The sequence below is a fragment of the Drosophila nasuta genome, chromosome 2R (genome assembly GCF_023558535.2).
Source record: "Drosophila nasuta strain 15112-1781.00 chromosome 2R, ASM2355853v1, whole genome shotgun sequence".
NCBI lineage: Eukaryota > Metazoa > Arthropoda > Insecta > Diptera > Drosophilidae > Drosophila > Drosophila nasuta.
The window spans coordinates 62353-88941 of record NC_083456.1 but is presented as its reverse complement, the minus strand read 5'-3'; the positions used below and the strand labels follow the sequence as shown (position 1 = coordinate 88941).

The following is a 26589-nucleotide window of genomic DNA, read 5'->3' as shown; positions in this document are numbered from 1 at the left end:
AAATTCAAAAAATATATTTTATTTTTAAAAATAATTTGTAAAATAATTTGATTTTATGCCAAAAAAATTGACTTTTTTCCTATAGTGCTATGTTCCATTTCTGGGCCCAGACTTCAAAGGAGCTTACGTACTGCTGCAGTGCTTCAGTAGCAGTGTCAATGCTTACGCTTCTTGTTAGCACTGCAGTATCATCGGCATACGTTGCTATTAGTACGTTGTCCTCGTCTAAGCCGGTGATGATACTGTGGTTAGGCATGTCCGCTGTGTAGAGCGTATACAGTGTAGGACCTAGTACGCTGCCCTGGGGTACGCCTGCGTTGATAGGACGTCTTGTTGATTTTATTCCATCAATGACGACACTGAAACTTCTGTCCAGGATAAAACTTCTGACGAGCTTCATGCCACACTCTATCAAACGCCTGTTTGATGTCCATAAATACCAAAACTGCGTACATCTTGCGCTCCATGGCATCCAGGGCGAAGTTGACAACACGGTTAAGTTGTTCCGGAGTGCCGTGCTTTCTTCGGAAACCAAACTGCCACTTTGGAATTCGCCGTGCCACCGATTCAAGTTTCAAGATGCGGTTCAAAATAACCCTTTCTGTCATCTTTCCCAGTGTTGGAAGAAGACTGATTGGCCGGTATCCATCGACTTCAGTAATCTGTTTCTCTGGTTTCGGAATCATAGTAATTAGCGCATTCTTCCTAATGTTGGGGAAATAACCCAGCCTAAGTATGCTGTTTAAAAGTAGCACTATAAATAACAGTGCTTTTTTTTTGGTAGAAGCTTCAACGTCCTGTTATCAAGAAGATCCTTGCTCTACTTCTTGCAGCGTAACCGGTTTTTCAGGCAACGTCATTTGGAATGGGGTCTCCAATTGCAGCTCAACCGTCTTTCGTGTGACCTCGTTTGTAAAATTAAAAGGCATAAATCTATTTTCGAGGCTGTCTGAAATATCTCAGCCTTTTCTTGGCTGGAGAAGCACCATCCATGGGATTCTTAATTGGGGCTTTTGGGATTGCCTGCCTCTTCAGGCGACTTGTAAGTCTCCAAAGAGAATAGTTTGGGGATACATCCGGACTGGCTTCCTCTAGTATCCCATCTATCTTGTCTTGCTTAACTCTGGCAAGTGCTTTTTGAACTCGATTAGACAGTCTTTTGTAGATTTGGTAGACGCGTAAATCTCTCGTTCTTACGTTCATGCTCAGGAGCGCGGCAACATTTGGGGATAGCATAGCTTGGCGATGCTAACTTTGAGACCATGAGATTGGTGGTGCCGAAAAAAGATGCAGCCAGGGATATGTTACGCATAAAAGTAGAGATTGCATCGTCTATATCTTCTGGGCTGTTTATTTCCATGTTCAGGTTTATTCTGTTCTCTAGATCTGTTCTAAAGTCATCAGTTCGACAGCCACGTGGGAGAATATATTGCTTCCTTTGCTTGACCTGTGGTGTTTGATGTAGATCTGCTATAACTGGTAAGTGGTCCGAAGAGAGCTCATGTGAAAGTTGAACAGATAACTTGTTGGTCGCGATTCCATTATATATAAAGAAATCAAGTGCAGAGGGAGTAAGCTGTGTGTTGTATGAGTAGAAGGTTGGGTCTCCTGTAGCAAGAATTTGGCATGTGCTGCTTGTTATGGCGTCATGCAATCTCCTTCCTCGAGTGCATGATCTTAGGTTGCCCCACAATTGATGTTTGGCATTGAAATCTCCGCCGGCAATAAACCTATTACCTAAGGTCGCAAACAGCTGATCAAAGTCAGCCTTACTCCAAGGTTCATTGGGTGGAAGGTAAAGAGAGGAAACTTTGATGCATCCACCATTCGTTAGGATATTTACACCAGCTGCTTGTAACTTCATCCATGTAATAGGCTCAGTCACAGCAGCGCCACTCTTAGAGGTACCACTGGGATGATTTGCGTAATATTGGTCGTAGCCAGGTAGGTATATTTTTTTTCCAGCACGCATGTGCGTTTCAGTTATTAGCATTATGTCGATTTTTTTGGCACAAAGGAAAAGACGAAGCTCTTCAACGTTGTTGATCAATCCTCGTGCGTTCTACAATCCGATTTTTAAACGTGTATTAATCATTTTGATGTAAGTTTTGAACCAGGTCACGAAAGGCTCTGTTTGCTTCCATCGTTTCCTGAATAAGTTTCAACATTTGATCTAATCTGGAGCTAATGTCATGAACCGCTTTCTCCAGAATGCTGAATCTGTCATCTTGTCTGGGATTTTCATCAGCATTGCGAGATCGAGAGAAGCCAGGTTTTATTGGTATATGTTCCTCACCCTTTGATTTTAACAAAACAGCATATAAGAATCCACTTCGGACGGCAGCGTGTGGGATAAATTGTGCTGTTGGACCTTGTCTTTGGTTATTCCTGGTCCGCAGTCCATTTACTGGTAGTCTTGCCGCTGGCTTAAGTTTTTTGTTGGCTTCACACAATTTGGAATTGGTTTAGTGATCGCCTGAGCATTTACCACAGACAGGCTGGGATGCTGCGCCAGTCTGGCTTTCTGGGGCAATATATGTTAAGAACTGTAAAGCCCTGATCGGCAAAGGTGCGCTCAATTAGTTCTTTTGGCACGTTAGGATGAATATCACTTATCACCAGTCTGCAGGGTTTGTTTTCCCTCAGCTGATGATGCCAGAACTCGCAGTTTTGTGTGGATAGCATGTTGACAACAGCTCGGAATGTACGGGAGTTTGTTGTATTTATGCGCGAAATTCCAAACCAACGAAAGCCACAGTGTTAAGGGCCTACTCCAGTTTTGCCATTTTGTTAACATGCGGCACACAGATGGCCGGCGGCTTAGATGTTGTGTTTTTCTGCAGTTCATGTTCAGATTTACTATGCTGGTTGGCTTCTTCTTGATCTTGCTGGTATGCAGTATGGTGTATGGTGGCCGATGAACGTCCTTTAATAATATTGTTAGTTGGCTTCGACTTTTGTATTGTTTTTGTTGCCTTGTCAGATTTTTTTTGCTTCTTGCAAAGAGACATCATCGGAGCTTGAAATGAGCAATCTTTTACCGAAAGTAGTTTAACAGCAGAGCTTGATGCGCTCGTAGCACTTTGCGTTGAGCATATGACTTCAGCCTTCGACATTGCCATTGCATATCTTGATTGAAAGTTTGTACTAGTAAATGTTAAAGTAATCGTTGTGCAAGTATTTGTAGTTGTAACTGAATGTATGTGGCTAACGCTGTTAGCAATTCCAATTGAATTTTGAATGTCTTTGGCCAAACTAGCACGCAGTTCAGCAGGTGTACTAGCTAATTTTTTCATCCTCTCACAGTCATACAGATTATTACTAAGCTGTGAGTGAGCTGACACGTGTTCTTCCATATTTTGGCAGATTACAATATTTGTTTACAGTTAAAATATTGTTTCTGTCTATCCTCCACCTCTCGCTTGCGCTGAGCGCTGGGCGAGGGGCAAACGCAGCACAGCTTAAGACTTCTTTATCTTTGGTAAACTACCCTAATATGCTGCCGTCACCGCAAAGCAGTGACTAAAAATAGAATTGTGTGCAAGATAAACACAAGTGAGAAAGATTTGTGTTCGATCTCTTTCTTTCAAGATGATTTATTCGTCACGCGCGTACGTCTTTACACAGCGAATATCAACAAGCGACTGTTTTAGGAAATACATTTTTTTATAATACACGTATGCTTTGATTAGAGCATGTTTTAGGAAATACATTTTTTTATAATACACGTATGCTTTGATTAGAGCATTACTTCGTAGTTGTAACGGTGCATCAAGTTAATAAGTTCAAAAAAATAAGTTTCCTCTTACATATTTGTAGATAACTTAAATGTGAATATAAAATAACGTCAAACGATCTCGACATACCAACAGTCTCTTCAATGAAAATTCTGGGCTTAATTTTTGACTCCAAACACATTAACAAATTTTGTATATCATTTAACAAGAGACTCAACATAACAAAATGCTTATCAAACCACAAACTCAATTTTCATACTCACACTCTAATTTCAACTATAAAATCTTTGATCAATTCTAGAATTGCCTACAGTCTCTGCATTTATGCCAATACATCAAACACTAATTGGAAAAAAATTCAAACCACCCTTAATAACTCAATTAAATCAGCCCTTGGCGTTTTGCGCTCCACTCCAATTTCCAATCTCTTCATGGAATCCATGTTAAACAATATAATAGAACGCCGTAACTTTTTGCAAGCTAAACTTATCGATAAAATACTCAGCTAACGACTCTCCTCTATTCACAATAGCAAAGAAATTAAACAAAAAACACTAAAATTAACAACGTCTTCGTCACCACTAAAGATTGGTATTATAATAACAACCTCCTTAAACATCAGTACACTCCAGCCTCCCACAATCACTTCGAAACATCCTCCTTGGCACATAAGCCCTAGCATAATTAACACAGATTTATCTCTCCTCATGATCCATAAACCAACGAACTTATCTTTAAAAAACAGTTTCTCAATTTCAAAGCAAGTCTACCCAAGCATACGTTCTTATGCACAGACGGTTCCAAAACTTTAGACTCAACTTATTTTGCTTTTACTACAGAAGACACAATAATAAAAATGGGATTAGTCCAAAACCACTCCTCAATTTTCTCCGGCGAAATTATTACGATTTTTGAAGCTATCCAAATCGTTAAACCTAAAAGTGGAAAATATGTTGTTTGCTCCGACTCCCTATCCTCCCTCCATGCCATCTGCAACACTGATAACTCTTTCTTCTACCCATTATCGATTGGTCATTTCTTATGATATACTACCCAAAATTTAGACTTCTCTGGATTCCAGGCCACAAAAACATAAAAGGAAATGAATTTGCAGACAAAACCGCCAAATACGCACCCAAATTTCCCCTTATCCTCACTCACAATTATAATATAACGGACATAAACAAGCTCCTAAAAAAATCTTCTTATCGATAAACTTAATAGACTCCCTGATACATTCTTATGATATCGACTTACTATACCAATAACTCTTACAGACTTACTATTAGAATGTCCATCATTAACATCCTTAAGTGCTAAATTCTTTGGAAATCAATCCACACTCAACATATGCTTCTCAAATAAAAATAAAGTTTGAATAATACGGAAAAATCGATGCATGTGTTCAATAAATATTTTTGAGTTATTAACAGTGAAACTAACACAACTTTTTATACACGCTACCCATAGGGTAGAAGGGTATTATAACTTTGTGCCGAAAGGAAATGTATGTAACAGGTAGAAGGATCTCCGACACTATAAATTATATATATTCTTTATCAGCATCAACAGCCGAGACGATCTGGACATGTCCGTCTGTGTGTCTTTCCGTCCGTCCGTATGAAACACTGGATCTCAGAGACTATAAAAGATAGAGCTATAATTTTTCGACAGCATTTGTTATGTTTGCACGCAGATCAAGTTTGTTTCCAATTTTTGCTACGCACACTTCCGCCCCCGCAAATCAAAAAAACAAAAGCAAATGTAATCTTAATTTTGGTGTATACAGTAATAACAATAGTATTTACGATTCCTGAAAATTTGGTTGCGATCAGATATAAATTGTGGAAGTTATTAAAGAAATACTTTTTTATGGGTAAAAACGCCTACTTACTGGGGGTCTTAGTTGCTCTGGCCGACAATCTGGTATATGGTGCCGTCTATGGTATTTTTTTAATGTGGCACTATATCGATATACCAAATATACCATTTGGTATATTTTTAGTAATGTTGTAGTATTTTCGGTAAGTTTTAAAAATAATAATGCAATATTTTTATTTTATTGAAAATGGGTAGCGGGTATCTCACAGTCGAGCACACTCGACTGTAGCTTTCTAACTTGTTTTTACATATATAGATATACTTTTTTTTGTAGTTTAATATCATGATTAAGATTGATTAACAGGTGTCCTTGTACTATTTATGAATAGCGTAGCGTTCAGACTGACATGGCTTTATTGTCATAATAGTTAAAACTGATCATGAATTTATATACTTAATGTGGTCGGAAATGCCTCCTTCTAGTTTTTCCATATATTTCCTTTAGCAATTTTTTAATATCATTATACCCTTTGAATATAAAAATTGTTAGCGTATAATCAGACAAAGCTCAGTTATATTTGCTAACTAACATGTTTATTTTTGCTTTATATCATTATAGTCTTGGTATGACTACAAGTTGAGATGGGAGCCTAAGGAATACGGTGGCGTTCATATGTTGCATGTTCCCTCTGATCATATTTGGAGACCCGACATCGTGCTTTATAATAAGTAAGTAACTCAAAGCTTGCGACAAAGTGAATGAAAGACAAGTTTGGAAAAAATAAATAAATTAATAAATACATACTGGTGTAAATTTTTTAATTAAATTGAGTTCCCTCTGACCATAGTTCTCTATATCCCGTCTTAAAAGGGAAATTAATGGAATGCGAACCAAAAACCAATAGGTTTTAGTCTTATACTATGTTCATACATATGTACCTTTATTGTCTGTCCGCTCACTTATACTACTTTTAAAATCAAAACACTACCTATTTTGTTGTATAATTTAAATTTGCGATAGATGTGTTGACAACCTAATTAAATTGCCATAAAGTGATACCAAAATATGAGAACCGTTAGTTTTATAAATGTTAAATGAAAAATGAAGTTTAATTTGACCAGAACATTCTTGATTTAGATTTATTTATGGTTTACATAATATAAAGGAAAATTTAGTATTAATACCAGGAATAACATTTTTTTGTATTCGTTAATGTAAACCTTAAGCTACACAAAGTAAATTACTCAAGGGACACTATCATCCTCTTCACTATACAAATTATCGCAGTGTTTAACATATTATATATACGTGGGCAATACAATTCTTACCTAATATACATATGTGTAAATATAAGGAATAAATAAGTACTTGAAATTGGTTACAACCTAATAAAATGACCTCCTATGTATGTATATTGTTTGCACGATGCTATTTAACTTTATCCAATTTTTTGTGTTATTAATCAAAGTACGCAAGGGCAGCACTTAAAATTTAAGAAACAAAATAAAGAGTAGACAATAACATCTATATATATTTGTTGTTAAACTGGCTTAAGTTTAAACTAGATATTTATTTACTATTTTAAAGATGTGGAGATAGGAAGTATGTATATGCATTAAATATATATTTCCTAATTTATAAATGCGTGTGTATTTTGAACTAATGAAAAGCAAAAATGAATTTTTAAATTATGAAAACAAGACAATGCACGCTCAAAAATATACAAGAAATGTATTCTATTTATGCAAAAAACTATTGAAAAAACAAAACAAATGATATTGTGTAGTGCCGATGGTAACTTCGAAGTGACTCTTGCAACAAAAGCTACAATTTACTCTGAAGGATTAGTTGAATGGAAGCCACCAGCTATATACAAATCATCCTGTGAAATAGATGTAGAGTATTTCCCATTTGATGAACAAACATGTGTTCTTAAATTTGGCAGTTGGACCTATGACGGGTTTAAGGTAGGTTTTTACAAAACTCTCGCACGATTTTTTAAAGAATTTTAAGTTTTCTATCGCAAAACTCATATGTATTATATAAGTTTAATTTGCGTTTCACAAACACTATTAAAGACTTTATTAAATTAGTATTTGTGGCATCTAAATATTCCAGCACAATAAACCCTTAAATAACACGGTATCTATTGTGCACTTTTACAAATAATCACAATTTTAGTATTAAGCTAACTTTTTTATTAAGAAATTTATCAATTAATGCTAAAAAAAATATAAAGGCTAATAGATATTCTTGTGAAGAAATTGTTTTATTTTATTTGAAATTATTGGAGTTAGTTATTTGAAGGCCTGAATTGTATTAGTGTTTTACTGTCAAATAGTAAAAGGTTAATATTATAGTTTTTGATATCTTGTTGAATATCTAAAACTGTGTTATTCAAGGGTATACTGTATAACATTATTATTGTTATACATATGCATAGTACACATACATACATTTTTTTTATGTAAGCAAAGCTCAAAATTGTACATATAATTATTTTATTGAATGTAAAAACACTACAAATATTTGAATATTTTATGTCGTTATTTTATACAGTTTTCTTCATAACATTTGCTTTCTTGAATATATATGCATACATTATAACAGTATTTATATATATACATAACAACAAAAAGAGATTATTTAAAAATCATGTTTTCTTTTATTTATTTCGGTAAATTAATTGATTTTACGGTCACTAATCTACATTTTTTATTGTTGAATATATATATTTATATAAAGAAAAAATTGAAGTTTCGCTGGTTTTTTTTTGTCTTTTATATGATGATAAAATTTTCAAAGCTCAATGCATCATGAAATACTTTTCATTAAAGAGTTATGTTTTTTATTGGGTTATCAGATTAAGAAACACTAAGAATGAAGAATTAGTAAAAGCGATATGAGACTAAGACGAAAAAAAGAACGAAAAAGTAAAACCGTTCGATCAAAATGCAGTAAAGTTATTATTATTAAAAATAATATATTTTTTGATATTTAGAATAAAAACAATACTTTATATATTACTATATTATCGCCTAGTTGATACATTTAATGGATGTGGTTATTTATTTAGTTAATTAAGCGTATTAAATACAATACATATGTTACTATTTATTAAAAGAGTGTGTCCCTTCCGTGTCTCTCAACCATTTTGCTTAATCTCTCTCTCTCTCTCTCTCTCTCTGCCTCAAAACATTTACATCGTGTATTATACTTATATGATGTATATATAATATAATAAAATATATATATAGATTTTTCGAAAAGTATTAAAGTCGAATACAAAAATGTGCTAATGTTCAGAATTGCAAAAATGGAGTTCAACAATAATTATTTACACAACATACAAGAGAGGAAGTTAAATAGTAAAACTATACATACATATATCAAATTCTTTAAGTATATTTATGATACACACAAACATATGCATATGTATGTATGTATATATATATACATATACCATTTAAACGGAATGTGGAAAACATTTTATTGGTACATATATAAATATATATATATATATATATATATATATACCATTTAAACGGAATGTGAAAAACAATTTATTGGTAACAGGAGTTGTGTTCAAAATGTATATTTTTCAGTGCTGATGGTCATTATGAAGTAACACTTATGACAAAAGCAATAGTCTATAGTAATGGATTGGTGATTTGGCAACCACCTGCCGTCTATAAGTCCTCTTGTTCAATCGATGTGGAATATTTTCCATATGACGTTCAGACGTGCATCTTAAAATTAGGAAGTTGGACCTATGATGGTTTTAAGGTGCTATTAAAATCTTTTTTACCTCAGAATCATTTGAAAAAACAAAATATTTGATCATTTTACATCACTTGTACGTCAATATGTAATCACTGAGTAAAATGACGTCTAAGTATACATGTTATTGTTAATGAATTGGAATGACACGAGTTTGATTATCCGTTTATTTGTAAATTGTATTTATTTTTATGTGTAACCTTCCAGTTCAAGCCATTTTAGATTTGATGTAGAATTGTTGTTTAGTGGTCGTTCTATAGAATATTCATACAAGTATAAATATGCGGGAAGTATATTTAAAACTGGTTGCAATAAAATATCCTCTCATATATTAGCTTGTGATATGTTCTTTAATTCACATTATTATTTTAATGATATCGCATGTTTCAGCAATTCAATTTTTCTAAGGAAAAATTTTATTAATATTAAATTTTTTTTTTTTGAAACTTTATAACATTTTTTTCGGAAAGTCCATCAAATTTAATATTTCAGGGCATGGCTTTATATTAATTGAATGAATTTCTTGTTTATAATTCCAATAAAAGAACATTATGAAATTGTATGCGCATAATTTAAAATACTTTCGAATTGGAAGATACATATAACCAATTATCGTGAAAGTGAAGTGCATGGTATATGCATGAGTGATATTCTTATTATAAGAGGCATGCAAGAAAAAAAAAACAAGTTCCATTAATGTACAGGTTTTATGTACGTATATTTATTTTACTAAAATGTTGAGGCTTTACTATGTCGATGAAATTATGTTGTTCTAATATCGTAAATGATATCGTAAATATACAAGTGGTTTTGAATTGTAAATTACTTTTTTACAAGGTATATAGATACCGGATAACAATGTAAAACATCATTGATTCATCGACGTAATTTACAATTCTAGTATACCAAATGGAAAGATATCAGAGAAAATGTGTGAAACAGACAGTATTATATATTTTCTTGATCATTGTCAATATTAGAGACGCTTATATGTTTGTCTCTTTGTCCGTTTGGCTATATAAACTACATATCAATATAAGAGATTTTTTTATAATATCTGTTGTTCTTGTCAACACAATAAATGTGTTTTTGATATTGCAAATAGAAAACAAGGTGTAATTTTAAAGTGAAATATTAAAATAATAATAGTGTAGGTTCTCAAAAGTGTATTTATTTACGGTGTTATACCTGAAAAGAATTAGTTCAGAATAGCATTATTTCAGATAAAGACGCTTTCCTACAAATACGATTTATTGTTTAATTAGAGGAGGTAGCGGGTATTACACTGTAGTTGTTTTATGTATTGTTATGTTAAATTATTGCATGCCTATTTATACTAATTGATGCAAAATTTGTAAAACAATATGTTAGAAACAAATCACATATTATGTTAAACATATCCGTTTAAGGCAACCATCATATAAATTAATTTTTCAAATCATTTCTTCTACATATGAATGAAGCAAATATACATATATATGTTAACACATTTTCGAATAGTCTTGTTTGGTTTGCATATTCTATGTGAGTGTTTCAGAACATCATTAGTAGTATACGCATATATGATTATTTATTTTTCTTGAACAAATTATTAATTGTCCATTGTAAATATCACAGTATTCAGCTTATTAATTCTGTATTTGTTGATGCACGAGCATTTTGCAAGCACACGATATTGTAATTGCAAGGACTTACAATTTTTTATCATCATGATCATATATTGTGAATAATTACCTCATTGGTTCATTGTTTTTGGCTTTAATTGTACAATTGTACATGAGTGAAGGCCCCTTTATATTTACATATACCTGCTACCCATAGGGTTGAAGGGTATTATAACTTTGCGTCAACAGCCGACACGATATCTGTTTGTCAGAGACTTTAAGAGATAGAAATGTAATATTTTTCGATAGCACTTGTTATTTTTGCTACGCCCACTTCCGCCCCCGCAAATCAATAATATCGAATAATAAGCGTAATTTTGAATCTAGAAATCGGACTCGGAAATTTCCAGAAAAGTTGGTTGGGATCGGATAAAATCGTAGAAATTATATATGAAATTCTTTCTTCTGCATTATCTGACAATGTGGTATATTTTGTATGTGGTACCTTATTAACATGTGTATGTGGTACCTTATTAACACACCACTCAATAAGTTCCCGGCCTAAGAAGGAAAAACACAATTTTTTCTAAAAATTTACTTTTATTCATCAATATAGTTTCCATCTAAGGCTATACAGTCAGTCCAGCGCTTCTCCAACCTTTCGATGACATTTTTGTAGAAGGATGAACTTTTGCCCTCAAAATAGCCCTCAGTATCGGCAATCACCTCCTCATTTGATCGATATCTCTCGCCTTGGAGGTGCTTTTTGAGATCTGCAAAAAGCCAGTAGTCGCTGGGGGCCAAATCTGGAGAGTAGGGTGGGTGTGGCACTAGTTCGAACCTCAATTCGCTTAATTACAGCATTGTTGCCATAGACTTGTCACACGCTGCATTATCCTGATGAAACAGCGGTTTCTTCTTTGCCATATGTGGACGTTTTTTCTAAATCGTTTGGCCCAGTCGATCTGGCAGCTTTATATAATATTCGTTGTTGATTGTTTTACCTTTCTCCAGGTAGTCTATAATCAAAATCCAGTATGCATCCCAAAATAACCATAACCTTACCCGACGATATTTGTGTTTTGGGACGCTTCGGACGGCTTTCACCGGCTACCACCCACTCAGAAGATTGACGACTGGATTCTGGAGTATAGTGGTGTATCCATGTTTCGTCCATGGTTACGTAACGGCGAAAAAAATCGGTCCTTTTGCGCTTCAACATGCTTAAACACGCCTCGAATGCATCGATGCGTTGTTGCTATTGGTCCGGTGCTAGCAATCGCGGCACCCACTTTGAGTAGAGTTTTTTCGTTCATGCAAAATCGTAAACAAACAGCCTTCTGATATCTTTGAGGCATCAGATATCTCCTTTAATTTTAATTTGCGATCGGCCAATACCATTTTTCATATTTTTGCGAAATTTTCTGGCGTAACTGCTGTTTTTGGGCGTCCGCTACGCTCAGCGTCTTCGGTGACCACACGACCACGTTTAAATTCATTATACCAATCCTTAATGGTTGATTTTCCTGGAGAAGAATCCTGGTAATGCTTATCAAGCCAAATTTTGGCTTCTACCGCATTCTTTCCCATCAAAATATAGTGTTTAATGAGGACACGAAATTCCCTTTTTTCCATATTGTAGAAAAACTCAAAGGTTGTTTCACTTTAAAAATTGTAACTTAAAAGCACGTGGTCGCAGAGTTGTAAAATTTTTACACAGAGCTTATGATAATTGACACTACCCATAAAAGATATCGATGTTTGCTTACTACTGCCCCCCTATATGTCGGGCCGGGAACTTATTGAGCGATATACCAAATATGGCTTTTGTTATATTATTAGAACATTGACTTTATATTAATTAGATGTATTTTAAAATTAATATCGCATTGTCTTGCTTTTGTTCAAAATGGGTAGCGGTTATCTCTTAGTAGCTTTCTTACTTCTTTTTAGTCTTTTTGTGGTATATTTGAGAGTAATACCGCAATATTTTGCTTTTATCCAAAATGGGTAGCGGATATGTCACAGTCGAGCACACTCGACTGTAGCTTTCTTACTTATTTGTTTTTCCATCAGTAAAATATATGTATGTATTTTATGTATATATTGTCGACAGTTTTCTACTCGACATCAGGCTAAATAGAGAGATAAAGACTGACCTTGTCTCTTGTTAATTGGTGGTACCCTGATTTTTTAAGTAGAAAGGAGATGAAGGAGAAATTGTTTAATTTAACACCGTTATAAATGCAGATGAAATAATCAACTTTCCAACCGAATTTTTTTTACTTTACTTGATGTTCCAGGATTGGTTTCGTATCGTTATTTTATCCTAAATACAGTGTGCAATAATTACTCATACGTGCATAAATATACATATTGTCCTATGTACAGTACTCCTCTTCGAGTTATATATATGTTATGAATGTAACTAACACACACAATCTAGAATATTACATTACGTGCGTAAGTGCATTACAATAGAGTTTCACGCTGCACAAATATGTTGGTGGTTTATTTAGATTTTCCATATTAATGGCACAGCAAGTTCTGTCCGTTTCGGTGGCGCGTATGTCAATGCACTTGGGATGCAAATTCTATTTTTTATCGTATTTCTTCGGCTGATGCTCCTTCTTAGAACCGTTAGCGACAAGAACAAGGTGCTGATCAAGAGCCCAGACTCTTGTGAAAATTCCTACCTCTCAAGCTCGTCGTCTCTCGTTCGCATCGCCCGCTCCTTCTGGGTTTTAAGACGACAGAAAAAGGCATCTTCTACAGCTTAAGCTCCCGCCAAAAGAGATCGTCCGTCTCCGTCTGCTACCTTGTTAGCAAAAACTCCTTTGCTGAGACGACTTGCGAGGCTGCAAGTTGTCAACATAGTCAGTCAACCACACAAGCTATTCAAACGAAATTGACCAGAATCCGGACTATAGCGTTCAACAGTTCCATCACCGTTTCGGACAGATTAGTCCAATTTGAGAGTCGGGTCATAGAACTTGCATCCGAGGACGACAACGTATGTACATACGTACGAAATCGGTCGTGACCGGTTTCAAGTTCTCTGGGACAATGTTGAGCCCGCTTACGCCACGTGCGCTGATGCACTCCAACGGGACGGCGACAGTGAGTGCGAAGAGGCCACGGAGGCCAAATACAACCACTGTTATTCAGTGGACGAGCGGTGCATCGCCCGGGTGAAGGGAAAAATAACCCAAGTATCTGTGTATTCCGGGGGAATGCCCGCCAAAGATTACTCCTATAGTAAAGATGCATTAGCGACTTTCATCTCTGAGCATTTATTCCAACGCATAAAGTTGCTATTTCAGTCCGTACAGGCCCAAGTTTCGGGGATTAATCAAGCAATTGCGAACCAAGTGCAGAAATTATGTTACTTCAGCCTTGGTTCTCCAACGAAGCCGAAACTTTATATGGGTAATTCTCTGGTAAATGTCCACCATCTTAAAGTTAGTTTTAGTTTTTTTAGTTAAAAAAACACATAAACTAAAACAACTTTAAAAATAAGTCAAGGTTATTCTTAAAGCTTTGGATTAGCAATATTTTTAGAGCTAAGGTTGATTTTAGGAACTTGTTCTATTTTACGATAAAATATATAAATTAATTTTTTGGTACGAATTTGTTAATTTTGCAATTATCAGAATAGAAAACAAAACAGAAAGAAAATTCCAAAACCATTCTTGGCTCTAATTAAAGGACTTATCTAGAGCTATAAAAAAACCATTTTCTTATTTTTAAAATTGTTTCAGGTTATGTTTTTTTTGTTCACTGAAAAGATGGTCGCACGCGACATTTACCAGAGAATTACCCATATCGAAACCTCAGCTTTCGTCATCCTACATTTGGCAGAAAAGCTACCTTCTTTCCATGTGCCGCAAGGTTTCTTACCAGAGATCCACCAGGTAGACCCATCTTTCTACAAGAGTGCACAGAATCACATTCTAATCGGCAGGGATATTCTTTCGTCAGTCATCCCACATCTGTCTCTGCGTTTTCGACAAGAGTCTTCATTCAAGCAAACAGTAAGCTTAACCTTATTTCCAAGTTATGAAAATTGGTGGATATTCCAGCAAAGCTGATTTCGTGACAGATATCGGATGACCTATCCATTCCGGTAACCCGACAGAATCTATTTGGCTCATTCCAGATCCATAGCGCTAGCTCAATTTGTCAATAATAAAAATCGATTGTCCAGAAACGATACTATAAGGGAGCAGTACAATACCGTCTTGCAGGAGACTTCTTGCTCGAAATATGCGTATACGCTTGCAGTATCCACTCGCAAGCCGGGTCATCCAACAGCATGTACGTGGACGAAGTACTATCAGGCACTCAAACCAAAGCAGGTGTTATTCGGACCATTGTGGAGATATGTGCGGCAAATGGTAAAATCATGTCGAAGGATATTTCAAAGGTCCACCGTCTCCGAGAAGACTCTGAAACTCGAGGACTCGAGTACGACGAAATATCTTGGGAACAGATGGTAGGCTCATAATGAGGTTTTCTCTATGTCACTAGAAGTTGCTCACCAGTACTCCTTTCACTTGTGATTTTCTAAAGTTCTCTGACTTTCCCAAAGCACTTCGCATCTCCGCTTATGTTGTTTTATTGACGAATGTCCATGCTCAACTGTAGTCAGCGCTGATGAGCTATCACGGGTCCAAGAAAGACGACATCATATCGCGACGCAAAACCTTTCCAAAGGAATACCATTGTTTGCAGTCCAAGCAACAGGATCTTCCTTCAAGTTCCCTCCGAAATTAGAATCCCTTCCTGAATGGTAAGGGGATTTTACGCGCTTGTGGGCGTTTAAGAAAGTACTACTTACTACGATGAAAGCCCTCCGATTATCCTCGTATATTCCTCTTCCTTTACTCGGCTTTTGTATCCAACCATCATATATTCTTACATGGGGGAACCAATTAATCATGCGTCTGCATCGCTCCAAGTTTTGGATTACGAAGTTGAAGGTTCTCGTCAATTCATGCAAGATCTTCGTGATTTATAAAAAGAGTATGCAGAGCCAGATGGGGGACCTGCCGCAGAACGGGCATCCCTTTTAAGACTCTTCACGTACACAGGTGTCGATTTCGCTGGACCATTTGATGTCAAAAACTACACCGGCCGAGCTTGCCTCATCATCAAGGGATACGTCTGCGTCTTCGCGTGTTTCAGAACGAAGGCGATCTACTTTGAGGCGACGTCGGACCTCCCAACAGAGAAACTCCTGGCTACTCTCCAATGTGCAATCCAAAGCCTGCCATAATTCGAGGACGATCACTTCAATGTCCGAGGGCATACTATCCGTGACTCCCAGTCATTTCCTGATAGGTGGTCCGCTTATTTCTGTGTCGAAAGCAGCCACCTCCATTCTGAATCGCTGGCAGCGACTGAAGGCTCTTTACCAACAATTATGTTTCCGTTGGAAAGACGAATACCTAAAAGAGCTACCCAAACGATCCAAATGGCACACCCCTACAGGTGAAGGGTACCTATGTGCCGGCAGGAAATGTATGTAACAAGTAGGAGGCATCTCCGACCTTATAAAGTATATATATTCTTGATCAGCGTCAACATCCGAGACGATCTATCCATGTCCGTATGAACACCTAAATCTCAGAGACTATAAAAGATAGAGCCATAATTTTCGACAGCAGTTTTTATATTTGCACACAGATCAAGTTTGTTTTAAATTTTTGTCACGCCCACGCCCGCACCCGCAAATAAATAAAAATCAAAAACCAACCGTAATTTTAGAGCTAGAGTGAATTTTGGCATTTACAATAACATCTACAATAGATAAAGTAATTGTGATTCCTGAAAATCTGAACTCATAAATACTATACTTATTATTGTATGCTGTCGAAGAAAAATTAGAGCTCTATCTTTTATAGTCGGAGATGCCTCCTTCTATCTGTTACATACATTTCCTGCCGGCACAAAGTTATAATACACTTCTACCCTATGGGTAGCGGGTATAATCATCTCAACCTGGAACTCTCGCTCCTTGTCGCCATCATTGAAATGCCTTTGATGGCGCATGTATAATATTACACTACTTTTGCGAAATCATCAGATCGGCTCAAATCAAGTAAAGTAGATAATGTGGTGGTCGCCGTACTCTTTGGTCTTTTTTCAGGAGAGAAATAGACGTGTTGGCTATTTGTTGTCCCTGGTTGATGTATTTGGAAATATATTTAATTGATTTAATCGAATTGCAAAACTCAGCACTTATATGAGCTTTATACATTTTGGACTGCATAATACAAAGATTGTCGACTTCATATGGTTGATTTTGAATTGTTACAATTGTCGACCTGTCATTATCTTGAGTCGGAAAACAGTCGTTGTCTTTTACTGTTTCTGCAACTAAGTCTCGCATATAACGCTTTGCAGACCGTATGTCATGTTATATGTTACAATATCAAACAATTCAGAATCGATTGTATGATCAGGATGTTTTTCGTCTAATGTGCGATTAGGGCATGAAGCAATCATCTTTCACCATTTATTCCATTAATGATTTTAATTTTCTTTGGATTCGCGCCGGGCAAGAAACAGTCTTTAATTTCATTTCATTGTGGGTTACACGTAACAGTAATGAACAAATCGGGACGACTATAAGCCAAATTATCAAATGCCATTACGGCTAACCGTATTTGAACATATATATGGCATGGGCTACCAGTATGTGATGAACGGCATTATGATTATTCTGCCCACATACTGCGTACCGACTGAAGAATCTTCGGCATATTACATGTGATTCTCTTTATTTTGTTGTTTCATTAATCTGCATGAAAAATAATTCATTGCACTGATTCATTTTTCAACAAAAAATAATACTCACCGATTGGTTTCGCTTAAATAATATATTTCCATTGTGGATTAATCCCTTGTACCTTAAAGTTGTACCCGTTTTTCTCTTGCCAAAATAATATTGGATACTGCAAAGCATTATAACATCCATGATTTTCTGATACTCGATTAATTACTTCATTCCTGCGATGAAGTATAATGTCACGTACATGGAATTCTTCGACAACTTTTACTATTGCTATTTTGTCGATTGTGTAAGCATCAAAACATAGCCAAATGGTGTTTTGTCAACTCGAATCACAATCCTATAATCATGTGTTAACATTATATCTATCGCAGTTTTAAATAAATAAATCAATTCATTGCTCTGATATTGTTATTAATAACACACCGCCGATCGATTTAATCACGTGTATTGTTAATGAAATAATTTTGTAGGAATTGATAATCTGCATCTGCAACAGATAACAATGTGATAAACCTTGAATTCAAAATTTAGAAGAGCATTTTCGATCACACTTCCCATTCTAAAAAGTTGTTAAATTTAAATATATTAACGAAATGCAATTGAAAAATTTATAAAGCATTTTAGCGGTTCACCCCATGGTGTGATCAAATGATCGGAATGCGAGTTTTTGACAACTAAAAGAATGCAGTTCCGTTTCAGGCTATATCTATCATCCATCATATAAAGTTCATACATTCTTCACAAGGCATGACCATCTGTCTGCCTTTCGGTCTGTCTGCATGAGAGGTGATACAGAAATCGCTTACCCTTAGAACCCTTCAAGCAACTGCGACCGCGATTAGCTAATAATAACGGAACGTAATACGAAAAGATTAAATTTTTTTGAAAATGGTAATCACAAACAATAAACTTAGATAAAATTGTAGTATATATAATTTTTTAATGTATATTGTAAAATGATATACTCTACTATGGAAATTGTTTAATTAATGATTTTAATACAATCCTAAGGAGGCGCGATCGTAATTTAATGGTATGAAATAGATAAAGACTATAAACTGCAATTTGCGTGGATTAACCGATTGAAGTCGAGAAATGGAGAGCATTTAAATTTAAATTTAATGTTAAGAAAAAACAATAAAATACTAAATCCAATCAAAAATGATCTAGTATTCTTATAAGCAACTACTAACAATGACACTAGGCTAGGATTTCTGCATTGTTAAACATTAGACATTAGGCTTTTTTTTTATTTTATTTACATATGTAAAAGGGATAAATTTGAAATACATATTATTAATAAATGATTTGTAATTATAAGCTCTCCAATATTTACGAGCGCTTTATCCATTACTTTTGTATTATTTTCTAACGAAAAAAATTATTTTGTTTCTTACGAGTCTACAACATTGGAGTATGATAATATAGTATAAATATGGAATATGTAGTTTAATACGTACTAAACATTTTTATAAGCATGTCAACAAATTTGGATATTGCATGGATTTTTACAATATCATATAATCGCGATTAAAAAACAAAGACAAAAGATGGACAATTTATTGAGATGAAATGTTGAAGTCATTTATCTGCTCTTTCATCAATTTATGGAAATCAGAATAACACATCTCATTGTTATGCCCTTAGGCTAGTTAATTTAGCATGCGGCATTGGTATGCTTTGCCATAAATTAGTGACGGCATGCTTTTTTTAATAAAAATATGTCAATTATGAAGATTTTTTTTTTGTAAATTCCTATGTTCTCATGATGTTAGGTTTGCACATTTAAAAATATATGTACGTACATACATATATGCGATATTAAGTGAAGTTTTATGTACACATTTTACTATTCTACCTAAATGTGTTTGTTCTGCTTCCACAAAACGATAACCAATAAACCATTAAGCAGGGGTGCCTAAAGCCTACCTATGTAACATACATACGGAAAATCAAATACCAATACCCAAAAACACAAAATATATTTTATTGCTCATAATAATGTAGTCTTTGTAATTTCAAATATTCTTCTGCAAACAACGAAAGGGACGTATTATTTGTATTTTTGAAATTTTTTTTAACAAAACAAAAAATTGGCGATAACAACAAACAATGTAATTTTAATATGTTTACATTTATAGACATATACATTTTTTATTTTATTTATTTATCTGTGATGTGCAGATTTAAAAAATTAAAATTGTTGGTAATCCAGGGCTATAAGCTGAAAAAATATATTTTAATCAATTACACAGGTTTCTAGGTTTCTTGGCAAGCAACTTTTGTTGTTGTGGTATACGTATACCTTTTTTGTGATTATCTTAGCATACATTTTTGACCTTACCAAAAGCCATAAGTTTTGTCTTTGTCAAAACAAAATTGCAACAAAATGCATACGAGTGTCGCATTTGATATCAGAGAGAGAGGCAGGAAATAATATTATTTGAGTAACAGATTAGAATCTGATATTCTGAGTATTGGCTTTTGTTTATGTTTTTTTAGAATCTCGAGTTGGGTTCGATGTTTGAGTTTCTAGAATCTTTCTGTAAAAATTACAATAAATATATTATTGAGCTTTACTTAGGGTTTTGAAAAAAATGTGTTAAAGAATCTGCAGTTTCGACCGTGTTGCATTTTGCATTTAAATACTTAACATAATTGTAAGTTCTTTTTAAAAGCATGTAGTTTTTTTTTCATTTTATTATCACTAAATTATAAATACTAATTTTGGGAAAAAAAAGAAACTAAATAATCAGCGGGCTCCGTTTTGAAAACGAAAATCTTTAATCTTGTTAATTAAATTACTTACATGATTAAAGTGCATAAAAAAGTAGTTGAAATCATCGGAATGAAATCGGTTAAGAGGGCGGCATCCCCTTTTTTGTGGGAAATAGCTGATAGTCGTCCCACTATTTATTTTAAATGTAAGTTACAAGACTTTATTTAGAAAAAGAAAAAGGCTAATATATTGCTTTCAAGGGAAAGTACAAATTATCTATCCAAGATGAAATATACTTATGTAAATTCTAATCACGCCAAAAATTCAAAATACGAAAGTCATTTTTTCGCATCGTTTACTTCTGACCTAAACACAAGTCAGCTGTTTCAGCATTAAGAAATGAAATGATCCAATAGCAAAACGATGACGAAACTTATGAAAACTAAAAGTGAAAATGTCGGTTTTGATCCCAAAACAAAAACGAAAAGTGAAAACTGGAGCACGACTGAATGAAGACTTGTTTACATACATACATATGTATGTATGTATATTAAAAAAAAGACAGTTGCGAAATAATCTCGGAACTGCTCCGACATTTAAATTCATAATATAAATTTCGTGTCAGTATAATTATATTTTCATTTGTTTTTTTTTTTTATAAATTTATAGCTTATTTAAATTTTAAGTTAGTTAGAATAGTAATTTTAAAGGCTTGTTTGCGCGATCAAATGTTGAAAAATATAATATATATTGTGTAAATGTTAAAGTTTGCTAGCATTTATCTTTTGGACTGTGTATTAATAGTTGTCAAGGAAAATCATTTTAAATCCCAATTATACATAAAATTATTTTGTCTGTATTTATTTTTTGAAAGAGAAGCGAAAATTATCAACAATTTGTAAATCAATTAGCTTTTAAATTTATGAAACAGAATCTTGTTTTAATATTTTTAAATTTTAAAAATAAGTGATCTTTATGTATGAGATGTTATATTTTTATTCAATTTTAAAAATATATTAAAATAAATTTATAATATTAATGTAAATACACAAAGAAAGAGCTTCAAAGAAATTAAATCAAAATTATTAAAAAAAAAAAAAATAAATCCAATTGACATTAGCGGAAGTTTAATTTTTGTGTCACATAAATACATACGATAAAGAATAATAGGTAATAATGTAATGTAATAAGTGTAGGTAGTCAAATTTTATTTAATTTGCAATTACACAAGAATAAGATGGCAATGTTATGGGGATGGCAATGTGACTGTTTGAATTTTTAATGTTTACAATCAGTTACATAAATTTAATATATACTTTCGCGAATACAAAAATATTTGCATGTCAATTCACTGTTTATAAAATGTATTTTGTATAGATGATTCTTTATTATTATTATTGATTACTATTTTGCCACTCATGAAAACATTTCTTATTGGCCAATTTACTTTTAATTTTTTGTTACATACATATATGTTTATGCATACTTAACCAGTGGTACTACCCATACTACGTGATAAAAAATATTAATGGAATGTGCTATGTGCATGCATTAGTCACGAGTTCGCTATGTGTCACACTGTTTATCTTGCAAAAAATAATTGGCCTTTTAATTAACCAACCATATGGCTGTGCACCAGTGAAACCCATGTGTATTTTTTACAATATTATGTCTATAAAAATTTGTATCCATTTAAATATAAAAAATGTTTCCTTTTTCTTCGGCCTATTAGGTGGACTTAAGGCATATGGATGAGCAACAAGGCAGCAATATTGTCGACGTTGGCGTAGACTTATCTGAATTTTACATGTCAGTTGAGTGGGATATACTAGAAGTGCCAGCTGTAAGGTGAGTCTATGAGTTTTTATACCCGCTACCCATAGGGTAGAAGGGTATTATAACTTTGTGCCGGCAGGAAATGTATGTAACAGGTAGACGGAGGCATCTCCGACTTCATAAAGTACATATATATATTCTTGATCAGCGTCAACAGCCGAGACGATCTAGCCATGTCCGTCTGTCTGTCTGTGTGTCTGTCCGTATGAAACACTGGATCTCAGAGACCATAAAATATAGAGCTCTAATTTTCTTCAACAGCATTTGTTATGTTTGCACGCAGACCAAGTTTGATTCAAATTTTGCCACGCCCACTTCCTCCCCCGAAAATTAAAAAAATCTAATAACAAGCGTAATTTTCAAGCTACAGCTGCTAATTTTGGTATATACAATAATAACTATAGTATTTATGAGTTCGAAGCTATTAAAGAAATAGTTTTGTATAGGCAAAAACGCGTACTTACTAGGGGTCTTAGTTGCTTTGGCCGACAATCTGGTATATTGTGCCGTCTATGGTATATTTTGAATGTGGTACTATATCGATATAACAATATACCATTTGGTATATTTTTAGTATTTTTGTAGTATTTTTGGTATATGTTGAAATTAATGCCGCAAATATATTGCTTTTATTAAAAATGGGTAGCTGGTATCTCACTGTCGAACACACTCGAATGTAGCTTTCTTACTTGTTTTACTTTCTTTTAAAGAATTGCACAGAAATTTTTAATTATTTCAAAACGTTATCATATGTTATGTAAGTGAAATTATAAGCTGATATCCACTGATATCGCACTTTTTCCATCGTACTTCAATATCAATCGTAAAGTCGAGTATCTGTGTAAGGTCAAACAACTGTCTATGTGCAACAAGTCTGGCCTTGTGGTTTTAGTACTCCTTTCGGTAGTACATATATTTAACTCCAAATAGTGTATTTAAATTCGATTACGTTACGCTTGAATGCATTGGTATTATGTAATTTGATAACACGAACTAAGCAATTGTACGTAAGTTCTCGTTGGTCTCTTAGATTGAAATCATTATCTAAATAATTTCTGATTGTTTTTTATACGAAACGTTATCATCTAATGTTTCAATAACATTGTGAATTTGTTCGTTCAACAATTCCGCAATTTAATTTGTAAATTTCACTGAAATAATATACAAAACATATTATTGTAGTTCACTGTAGTTCGTATTAAAATATCACTCTTACACAGTGATTTGATTTTTACATCGAGTCCGCTAGTCAATATCCAACTGTCAATATCCTCCAATTTGCGTATTGTAAGCACTGATTGCAATGTTTGCTTTGATACTTCAGAATTATGTACATATTACGCTCTGATATGTGTACTTTAATCGCACGCAAAACACATTCTATTTCTCTTTTGATCCTTAATAGTTTTCTGCGTCTTTTCTGTTATCTCTGCAACAAATATCTATTTACATTCAATATCTGTGCATGTATGTTCGTTCCTCTTCCAAGATTGTCCTTCAATTGACATATGATTAGCAGCTGACTGCAGCTAATAAACTGCACAGCAATATAATGTTAGCAGTTAATTATCTGATGCTGATGATGTGAGATATTTATTTGGAGCCGAATATTTAAGAACAATACTACCTGTCTTTGCTTCTATCATGTTATACTATGAATTCGAATATGTGAAAAAGGTAATAAACAAAATAAAGTTTTGCAACAAAAACAACTATTTTAACAAATAACAAAATATAAGACAACTTTAATAACCCCAAGCTTATAAACTAACAAATAATTTTAACCGATCAATATGTCGGAGTCGAAAAAAAATAAACCATTAACTCTTATGAAGTTGTATCTAAAATGTATGAAATTGCCGCCGTCTACTGTTGAATCAGATGAAGTTTTTTTCGACACACAAGCGAAAAAGAACACGCAACTAAGGTCTTTCCGACTTATACACCATTAACGCCTTGCTGAATTCATGACGCTACCAAAATATCACCCCTGTTAACCTATATCCGACTGCAATTTCATCTCAACAGTAGCTAGTAGAAATTTGGATATGAAACGGAAATACAACTATAGAGATGCATAAATGCGTTCAAATAAATTGATAATAAGAAATAATTCTGCAGACACCGATGAAACACAGGTTCATAATTCTTTCATAGTAGCTACCATATCTAATGCGTGAAAATGAATTTGCGATAAAAATTCTGGAATCCGCTATCATATTAATGAATTAACCTCTATCATTTATATAATAGACAGAAAAAGAGTGTTACTGATGCATTAGCATCGCTCTTCGTCTGCTCCAACCCAAATATTTTTAATCACGCCGACCTAAAAGTCCTGTTGCTATGATGACGGAGTTTGTCACTGCCAAATCCATCCCAGGCACCTATCAAATATATATGTATATATACATATATAGAACATCGTCATCAATATTATCGTCAGTGACGCCTCGAAATCGACCACGATTAGGCTGCAGTAAAGGTCCTTAGCTGTACCGGTGGTTGGAGTCTTCGCTTAGAAGTCGCACAGTATGGATGCATTTTTGGCAAAAGCCTGCAGCATCCTAGGTGGTAGCCGAGAAACATCACGAAGTTCGTTATGACACGGCGAATCAAGGTATTTCATCCGGAGCCGGGATAACGCTGGACAGCTACAAAGAAGATGCTCAAGAGTTTCCTTGACTCCGGACTCGTTGCATTTCCTGCACTGGTCACTGTTCGTGATGCCCATCTTTACAGCATGGACAGCGGACAGACAGAGGCCAGTTAAAATGCAGCGCAGTAGTCTGTAGTCTTTCCTTGAAAGCTGCACGACGAAATTGTTTAAATTGGTATTAATTGAAGCACACATTAGCCTTGCAGTCTTGCACGAGTTGGTATTGCGCCAGCTCGCGTCCCACTGAAGTCCTCCGCCTGGAAGATGCTGCAGTGGTCAGGGAGTCGGCCGCGGTCAGTATGCGACCGCGCCGACTCCATCGTCCATCTTAGACCCGTCGGTGAAGAGGTTGAGGGCGTCAGGAATGCATAACCCTTCCCGACAGCAGCCCGGTTCCATATATATCGTATTAATATGGTCAGTACAGGTAAGAGGGATAGTATAGGCCAAGTCTATGCTAGTCTCCCTACAAATGGCGCTGTGGCCGTAGCCCAAAAGACCCAGATTGTCTGTAGCAGATATCCTAAGGACCAATTTCGATGCTACGGATTGCGCGTATAGGTTTAAGAGTTCGACACCAGCTATTACCTCGAGGGCTTTAGTAGGCGTCGACCTGATGGCGTCTGTAATCCACAGAAGCGCTTGACTAAAATGCCTTAGGTGAGGATAGGGCGAACAACAGAGATGTAAATCCACCGCATGAGATGAGGGGAGAGGCCGAGCTGCGACTAAGCACCTTTTTCGCCATATACAAGGTTCCGGTGGCCTTCTTAACCATTTCTAACGCGTTGAGCTTGACTCGGCATTAGCGTAGGACAACCAATTTCGGGAGGGGGGAACATAAGGGTACCTCATATCTCTTCGTGAAAAGGATAAGGTCCGTTTTGTCCGCGTAAATGCTGAGCCCGGCTGATTCGGCCCATGCTTTAACTTCCCGTTCCACAACAGAACTGAGGGTGGTTGGGCATCTCCTAGTTATCAAAATGCATAGGTCATCGGCATAGGCAATTAACTTGGATTGAATTTTTGAAGTAGGCTGTTCGCAACCAGATTCCAATGGAGAGGCGAGTGAACCACACCCTGTCACTGAAAAGGCGGTTGTCCCACCTGTGGAATGCTGGAGAAGTGTTCACTGAGGTAAGGCCCTTCATAATAGCGTCAGTGGGGACGTTATTGAAACCTGAAATATCTAGAAAAGCACCCAAGGCATATGCTTTAAAGTGGTCTGCTTTTTCAATGCAGGCTACTAGAGCATGGTGAGCCGTCTCAATGGACTTCCCCTTTGTGTACGCATGTTGATTTGGGGACAACGGATGCATTGAATTGCTTCAAGAGTTTCCGCACTGCTCTCTGTCCACACTCCATCTCCCGACTTGAGCAGACTGGGGCTAGAAGCCTGCTTGGACAGCACGTTTCTCAGTTTGGAGGTGTCTTTAATGTTGTCCAGGTTCTAGCAAAAAGTTCTCCATGAGGACTTTTTAGATGAGCGGATCATCTTCTTGTAGGACTTCAGGAGAGTTTTGTACTCGTTCAAGCCATAGACGTTGTGCGCCTTCTAAGCAAGTTGAAACATGCTAGTAAGCTCACCCCGCACAGTGGGCGATTTGGTCCCGCTAGCGGCATTTAATTAATA

The 26589-nt window shown here is 35.1% G+C and overlaps 1 protein-coding gene across 7 annotated transcripts in view; it reads left to right on the top strand.

The window, feature by feature from the left end:
- Positions 1 to 26589, top strand: part of LOC132784364 (acetylcholine receptor subunit alpha-like) — a 99906-nt gene that overhangs the window by 28141 nt on the left and 45176 nt on the right. For 3 of the 7 annotated variants that reach the window (XR_009632243.1, XM_060789930.1, XM_060789928.1), the window contains exons 4-6: positions 6178 to 6287; positions 7346 to 7526; positions 22194 to 22309. Coding sequence is in view for 6 of the 7 variants with exons in the window: in XM_060789930.1 (XP_060645913.1) it covers positions 6178 to 6287; positions 7346 to 7526; positions 22194 to 22309 (407 nt within the window). In the remaining variant the exon portion in view is untranslated. Of the gene's footprint in view, positions 1 to 6177; positions 6288 to 7345; positions 7527 to 9164; positions 9346 to 21015; positions 21082 to 21612; positions 21632 to 22193; positions 22310 to 26589 lie in introns of those variants that run through there. The other 4 variants (XM_060789929.1, XM_060789931.1, XM_060789932.1 and 1 more) reach the window with 4 other exon arrangements.